This window comes from Centroberyx affinis, unplaced genomic scaffold, assembly GCF_046629955.1.
Source record: "Centroberyx affinis isolate AG114_WGS23_722 - 3 ecotype Tasmania unplaced genomic scaffold, CSIRO-AGI_Caff_v1 ptg003790l_1, whole genome shotgun sequence".
Taxonomy (NCBI): Eukaryota; Metazoa; Chordata; class Actinopteri; order Beryciformes; family Berycidae; genus Centroberyx; species Centroberyx affinis.
The window spans coordinates 75-7500 of record NW_027281658.1 but is presented as its reverse complement, the minus strand read 5'-3'; the positions used below and the strand labels follow the sequence as shown (position 1 = coordinate 7500).

Genomic DNA, 7426 nt, shown 5'->3' with positions numbered 1-7426 from the left:
AAAGTAATGCTGTGTAGCTTTACAGTGTATGCTGCCATAATGACGTGATATTAGACAACTTCATCTTGGAATACTTGGGGGTTGAGAAATCTTGTTTCCTACCTGAAAATTCCCACTTGAAGGGCCTTTCCACTGCAGTTTTCCTAGTAGGAACTCAGAATTTCCGACTTTCCAAGAACTCTGGACCGCAGCTTTAATCCGTGGGTCAGGAACATTGATAAAAGGCAGGTTTCTATGAAGACTGTCACGGTTTTTTTTAATAGAACAAGTTATTGATATATCAGATCTCGTGTCTTGTTCACTTCAGGAGAAAAGGCTCTCTGAAGGGCAGGAAGTGGAGGTCCATCTTCAACATTGGAGGCCGGTTCCCCGACCCTCGACGGAGGAACAAGAGCTCAGCCAAAGGTGTGAAACTGCCTCGCCAAATTCAGTTCCTCTAATCTCTCCTAGCAAGATCATTTCTCTTTTGCAAGAATTTGCATGGCTTTACTGGTGGTAATAAGTTGTGGTACGTTTCCTGATCACTGCTCTGTATTTTCTATTTCAATATGTTTAATAATATTTTATATCAATTAACACAAGCAAACAACAAACCCTCCCAATCCAATTCAATCCAATCCATGTATTTGCTAGAGGGGAAGATTTCTCACTTTTTGGCCAAAAAACAGAGGAATAATTTACTATATTGTTAAAAACTGATTATCACAAAAACTCCTTTTCCATCTCTATTAGGGTTCTCTGTAACACTTTACAATAAGGGTCACTAAGTTAAGGGTTAGTTAATGCTTAATAAGCATTAACTAACCCTTAATTAACAGTTAACTAATGTGTCTGGTAATCATTTACTAATGGTGTTCATGTTAACTAAGGTATTAATTAATACATTATTTAATAGTCATCTTTATAAACTATTAAGTAATGTATAAATGAAAAATTAATACCTTAGTTAACATGAACACCATTAGTAAATTACACATTAGTTAACTGTTAATTAAGGGTTAGTCAATGCTTATTAAGCATTAACTAACCCTTATTAAGCATTAACTAATCCTTAACTTAGTGACCCTTATTGTAAAGTGTTACCGGGTTCTCTTATAAGACGAGTCTTAGATTCATAACCAACTTTTCAGGAGAAAATGATATGAATGACATGTTGGGGCTTTCCGCTTTGCCAGAAAGGATCTCTGACAGTGGGTTTGAAGTTGTACTCGGTTCCTCCACCCTCACTCCACTGTCACATTTTAAATATTTTGTTTTTGTTTCAGAGAAAGAACGGCCGGCTCTGAGACCAGCGAGGAGCATGGACTCCCTCAGCAGCCCGGCCTTTCCAGACGAAGGTAATACTCATCTTTCTCTTGCTGGTTTCCTCTAAAATAGCTTTCCCAATAAAGCAAACACTCTGTGACTATTGCAGAATGACAGACAGAAGAATGCCATAAATACTGTATTACCTCAATTAAAGAATCCACCGATTATTCACAAGGATCAGAATCTGAGATAAAATGTGAATGTGAATCTACAGACTGAACAGAAATGTCCATTAGATGTTTAGTTTTAACCTGCTGGGAGAACCAGATGGATGGAGTTTGCAACGTCAGCACAATTCAGATAGTGTCAGATAGGTTGTCAATCACTGAAAAGCATATTCAAAATTTGAAATACTTTGCTGTGATTGTCCTATGAGGTAAACCCCACCCACCTGGTACACCAAGCAGCCTAAAACAAAGGCTAAAAATTATTTCCAAATAAAATCTCTGGTACAGATGTTTGTTAGGATGCAGATTCACATTCATACTTTTACTCAGACTGAACTGTTGGAAAAAGTCGAGTCTATTTGGCCCAGGTCTTATCCGTCTTTTATACTCCAGGTTCCAGACACAAGGCCCACCCTTCCCAGCGCCCTCCATCAACCCACATCTCTCCCCTCGCCGTTCCCTCTCCCCAACCTGGCGGCGAGGTCGGGGCGTCTGCCAGCAGCGGATACGCCGTGACCTACCGCCGGGGTACGGGGGTGGTCAGCGGGGGCGGGGGCACCCAGGGCACCTACAACGCCCTGGACCCCGATGGGTTAGGGGCCACGGGCGGCGAGGGCCATCCGCACCCGTCCAGATCCCCGGGACTCTCCACCAAAGTGGGCCGACGGGCCGCCATGCACATCACCGGGCCTCACCTGGTCACCGTGCCCCTGCATATCACCTCCAACCTGGCGCTTGGGGTGCTGCAAGGGGGCGGGGGGGACAGAGTGATCCACTGTAGGAGGAATAAGAACGCAGGGGACAAGGTGGAAGGAGGTAAGGAGGGAGGAGAGAGGGTGGAGCGGAAGGATGGAAGAGAAACGGAAAGGAAGGAGAAAGGCGGAAGGGTCGTCGTGGCGGAGGACGTGAAAGAGGACAAATATGATGGAAGGAGCGTGAAGGACGAGGAGTTAGAGGAAGGGAAAGGGAGTACAGCAGTGGAGGAAACGGCTGAAGGAGTGAAAGAGGAGGAGAAGGAGAAGGAGGAAGAGGCGGCGGCGGTGGCGGTGGCGGTGGCGGTGGCGGCGGCGGCGGCGGCGGGAGAAGAGCGTCGACTGAAGCCGGAGCCAGCAGCGGGAGGCGGAGGCGAGGGTGGAGAGCAAGGTGCCAAACACCTGAATTCCAACACGGAGGAAGATGATGATGAAAACGCTGACGACAGTGACCTATACATGGGTAATTTAGCTTATTTCATAAGCTAAATTACCTTTTTTTGGGGGGGGGGGGGGGGCATTTCACCTTTATACACCTTGCATTGCATTTACATGGTTTTTACATTTACAGTTTTTTCTCAGAAAATTATACCCCCCTCCCCCTGGCTGTGGCAAAAACAAATACATTCACCTACAATGGCCCTAATACTCTGCCGTAGATCATTACACTCCTTATCAATGATTTATTTTTATTTTGCAATCTAGGAATCCTGTTCTAATGTTGCACTGTCTTCTTGTCACTCTGGATGTAACGTAAGGTAATCTCTAAACTCAGCCTCTCTTTCGGTCACAGAAATGAAAAGTGCAGAGCCCGTTACAGCAGCTCCAGATTCCCCCCTGTCAGACTCGAGTGTGTGCAGTGTGTCGGATGTGTCTGATATCCTCAACTCTACTGAGGTGGATCCGGACGATCAGGAGATGTCTGGATACGTTCAGGATAACTTTGACTTCCTGGACCATATGGACTGCAGTGTCTCCATGCAGGTGTGTGTCTGTGTGTGCTGATTTGTCTGTGTATTACATTCAGATGTGGGTCAAGCTGGTGTCATGTGAAAACCTCTCAACTTTCATGTTTTCACTTGACTTCACTATTGGTTGAAAAAATTCTCCGACCTCTTGGGCTGATGAAACCCTTAGAAAGCCCGTTGGATAATGTCAAACATGCATGGTGGTCAATCTGAAAACAAGGCTGTTTTCTTTGTATCTCCAAAATATATGTATCTTTTCAGGATCTAAGATAATTTTTCATTTGATTTTTATGCTCCCTGCAGTGCAAGATGGCAGGATTTGCAGCATAGGACAATACCATGAGTTCCAGAAAGTGCAACCCATTTGAAAGTTCATACATTTTTCCGTCATTTAAGTGACTGACAACTTATCTGACACTATCTGAATGAGCCTGATGTGGCAGACTCCGCCCATCATGGTAGTCTGTAGAAAAAAAAAAAGTGGTTTTCATCCTGGTCCTTGCCATCCAGAGTACTGCTAGTTTTCTATCACACCAGGTAGTTAGTTGCGTTTACTCTGCATCCCTAGGTGTAAATCAGTCCTTGATTACCGCATCATCAGGGAAAAGTTGAAACTTCAATTTGTGGTATTTGCAAATACTACTGAACCCAGATCTGAGTTGCTTTCACACTCTCTCTCTCTCTCTCTCTCTCTCCTTTCCACCTTCTCCCTCTCAGATGAATGAGTTCTCTGTGGAGCCTCCCGGTTTCGAGGACGATGAGTACGAAGACATGGAGCAGCACAGGCCTTCCCCTCTTCCGCAGGACGCTCCGGAGCTGCAGCCGCCTCCGAGCCCACACACACACACACACACACACACACACACACACCTGCAGCCAGACGCACACAGTCAGACCCAGTTAAACTCACACAGGCCGCTCAGCACCGACGCACACGGACGACACACAAAATCCCTCAGTTTGCCTTACATGAGCGCGCCCTTCCTCCCAGCCCAGTATTCCTCTGAAGAAGAGGTTGTGGGCGATGACAACGACGATGACGATGATGATGATGATTACAGTGATGAGGACGATGAGGGAATGTTCTGTCAAAGCCTTCCGCCTAATTACAGTTTCCACAATCTGACCTGGCCTGGTCCAGTCACTGATGCGGGCAAAGTCTCCTCCCCTTCCCTATCTAACAGTCACACTGTTGATAGAGTTCCTGTTGGCCAATCACAGAGCTCTGAGAGCACAGAGCTCGAGCCATTGGACGCTGAATTTTCTGTATGTAAAGAACCACCTATAAGAAATCAGGGAGAAGTGAAAGATGAAGAGGGACTGGAGAAGAAGGAGCAAGTAAAGGGGGAAGAGGAAGATAAAGCTGACCAGGAAGAAGACCAAATAGAAAGAAATATGCAAACACAAAGGTAAGATTGACTGATTGGTTGATTGATTTTATTGATTTTAGGTGCCCAGCTCACATGGGTTGCATTACATATCCATACGTCACATTGCAATATGTGTTTATAACAAACATATTACTAAACAAACTCAGGCATCACACATGTGCTTTGCTGTCAATCCTACTTGACTTTACTTGCAACAAAGAATTCACCTTGTCTGAAGCATATTTTGAGTCTTTCATAATCACTTAACCACAAAAAAATTGCAAAAGTGGAACTCGTTTTGCTACACAGTACATTTCTCAGCTCAGCATATAAAGAACAATAAATCATGACATTTCATTTCCTCCTAAACCGAATAACAGAAACGGGTTTTGTTCACTGAATCTTGTCTAAATCAGCACACCGAAATGCAGTTTTACGAAAAAGAAATTCAACCAATCATCTGAAAAAGCAGGACAACTTGTTCTTGTTCTTCATGCCTAGTTTATAGACCTCTAAACTGTCTTCATCTGTCGTCCATCTACAGCACAGCGGCAGCAGAAGAAGAAGAAGAAGAAGAAGAGCTCCATGCAGTTGATGCCGGCTTCGTGGAAGATGATCCAGGTGACACAGAAAAATCTCTCACTTCAGAATCAGCAGCGACCAGCTGTGTCGAGTTTCCCCTGCCAGAGACTGAGGACAGTGATGAAACAGTCAATATGGCTGACATGAGGGTCAAAGACCAGAAGGAAGTGGTTGAGAATGGTAAAAGCGACTTGGATGATACCATGTATGAAACCGATTCCAGTGTTTTGGTTACGCTTCCAACTTGTCATGCGACTTCTCACGCTGAGACTGTTGATGTTTCAGCAAAAGTTTCTAGAAAATTATCTGTGAGGGCAACAGAAGAGCCTAAAACCAGTGTTAGGGGGGACAAGCCAGGAGAGAGCGATGAGGGAGAGGAGAGTAAGGTAGAAGAAGAGGTAGAGGACGGATTTGGAGGAAAAGAGGAGGCCGCGGAAATAAAAGAAAGAGAAGAGAACAAGGAAGGCGAAGGGATACCCGATGAAGAGCAGGGAGGTGAACTTTGTGGGACGGGCTGCGAAATCTGGGACGAGTTTCAAGAAGTTGTATGTGCAATCATAGAAGACCAGGAAAGTAGGAATGCTGAGAGGAAAGAAGGGGGAGATGATAGAGATATGATAGGAGATGCGGTCAAAGTTAAGGAGGAAGATGAGCAGATAGAGATGGAAAAGGCAGGTGATCTTAGTGAGGGGATGATGAGGCAGAAGGAGGAAGGAGTGATCATCAAGACAGAAGTTAAAACAGAAGCCGCGGAAGAACCGATGGAGACTTTGTTCATCAAAGAAGAAGACAAGAACCCAGAGACGCAGCAAGATTTAGAGAAACAAGAGATTAATTTGCCAAAGGGAAGTGAGTCAGATGACGGGAATGAGGAAGGAGACAGAGAACTCCAAGAGAAGCGTGAAGAGAAGAATGAGGAAGGAGATTCAAAAGAGCAAGGACAAGAGAGCGAAGGCAAGGAGAGAGCCGGGGAGCGACCTCCGACACCGCCGGGCGCAGACGGGAAGGAGGAGCGGCCGAGGGAGGTGAAGTCCGGCGTCAAAGAATCGAACGGGGCCAAGAGCGAGGAGAGCGACTGCAGCCGGGGAACGGAGGCGGGCGTGGGGAGAAAGCTGGTGGTCTCCAAGCAGGCCGCCTCTAAAGTGTACCAAGTGAAATCGGTGCCGGTGGTGCCACCCAAGCCTCAGCACTGCCGACTCACCGCGCTCAGCCTCCGACAGCAGCAGCAGCAGCAGAAGGAGAGAGAGAGAGAGAGGGAGAGAGAGAGAGAGAGGGAGAGAGAGAGGGAGAGAGAGAGGGAGAGAGAGAGGGAAACTCGGCGAAAGTCGCATCAGAAACGGAGCGAGAGAAATCCTGCGCGCCGGAACAGGGAAAAGACGGCGAGGGGGAAGACGAGGGCAGAGGGAGGAAGGAGAGGCAGGTGCTGAGGGAGAAGAGGAGGGGGGACGGGGACGAGGGCGGGACGAGGGAGACGAGTAGGAACAGTCCCCTCAGCATGTGTTTCGACGAGGCCGTCGCCATAGCGACCATGAGGCGAGGGAGGGAGAAGGAGAGCGAGAAGGAGAGGGAGAGACAGAGGGATTGGGGATATGAAGTACAGTGAAGGGTGTTTCGGCCGTCTGTATATTGAATTAAACGGAAACTGTACAAAATACAGTTTGTCTACATGTAGCATAAAAGCTGTATTTTTACTGAAGTGTTGCCTTATTGATTTAGGATCTTTTTTTTTTTTTTTTTTTAAATATAATTTGCATTTACAACTACAGTATTTTCTACCCTAATGCTACCGAGAAGTGTAGGTGTTTGTGTGTCATGCACAGACTTGATGACCTGTCAGGCAACTAACATCACATAGGCAAACTAATAATATAGTTGCAAGCTGTTCATTTAAGAAAAACCTCAGGAACTGAAAGTAAACAAACCGTGAGCTTGAAATGATAAGGCTGTGTCTGGGTGGAGTGCAGCTCTGACATACTGAGCATCAAAGATTTAAACATACCATCTGGCAAAACTGATGTAGGCTACTATTTATCTTTTTAAATATTTAACCCCAAAAGATTCGTAAATATATGAAAAATAATAATGACACCACACTAGCACAAAGATCAGAGATACATTATGGATAACTCAATTTTGATTTAAAAAACCCCCCCAAAAAACCTGAGATAGATCCTTATAATTTCAAGCTCACAAAATACTGTTCATCTGATAATATAGCCTATGTTATAATGCATTTGAAAGAGCAGGGATGTTAAATGGAATGTATCATTTATGTTGAA

The 7426-nt window shown here is 45.5% G+C and overlaps 1 protein-coding gene across 1 annotated transcript in view; it reads left to right on the top strand.

The window, feature by feature from the left end:
* The window catches only part of arhgap30 (Rho GTPase activating protein 30), an 11896-nt gene extending 5292 nt beyond the window's left edge, over window positions 1-6604 (top strand). Inside the window, exons 9-14 of the mRNA XM_071541146.1 lie at window positions 308-405; window positions 1266-1337; window positions 1869-2690; window positions 3021-3211; window positions 3913-4604; window positions 5110-6604. Coding sequence (XP_071397247.1) covers window positions 308-405; window positions 1266-1337; window positions 1869-2690; window positions 3021-3211; window positions 3913-4604; window positions 5110-6574 — 3340 coding nt within the window. The 3' untranslated portion in view covers window positions 6575-6604. The remainder of the gene's footprint in view (window positions 1-307; window positions 406-1265; window positions 1338-1868; window positions 2691-3020; window positions 3212-3912; window positions 4605-5109) is intronic.
* The last annotated feature ends 822 nt before the right edge of the window (window positions 6605-7426 follow it).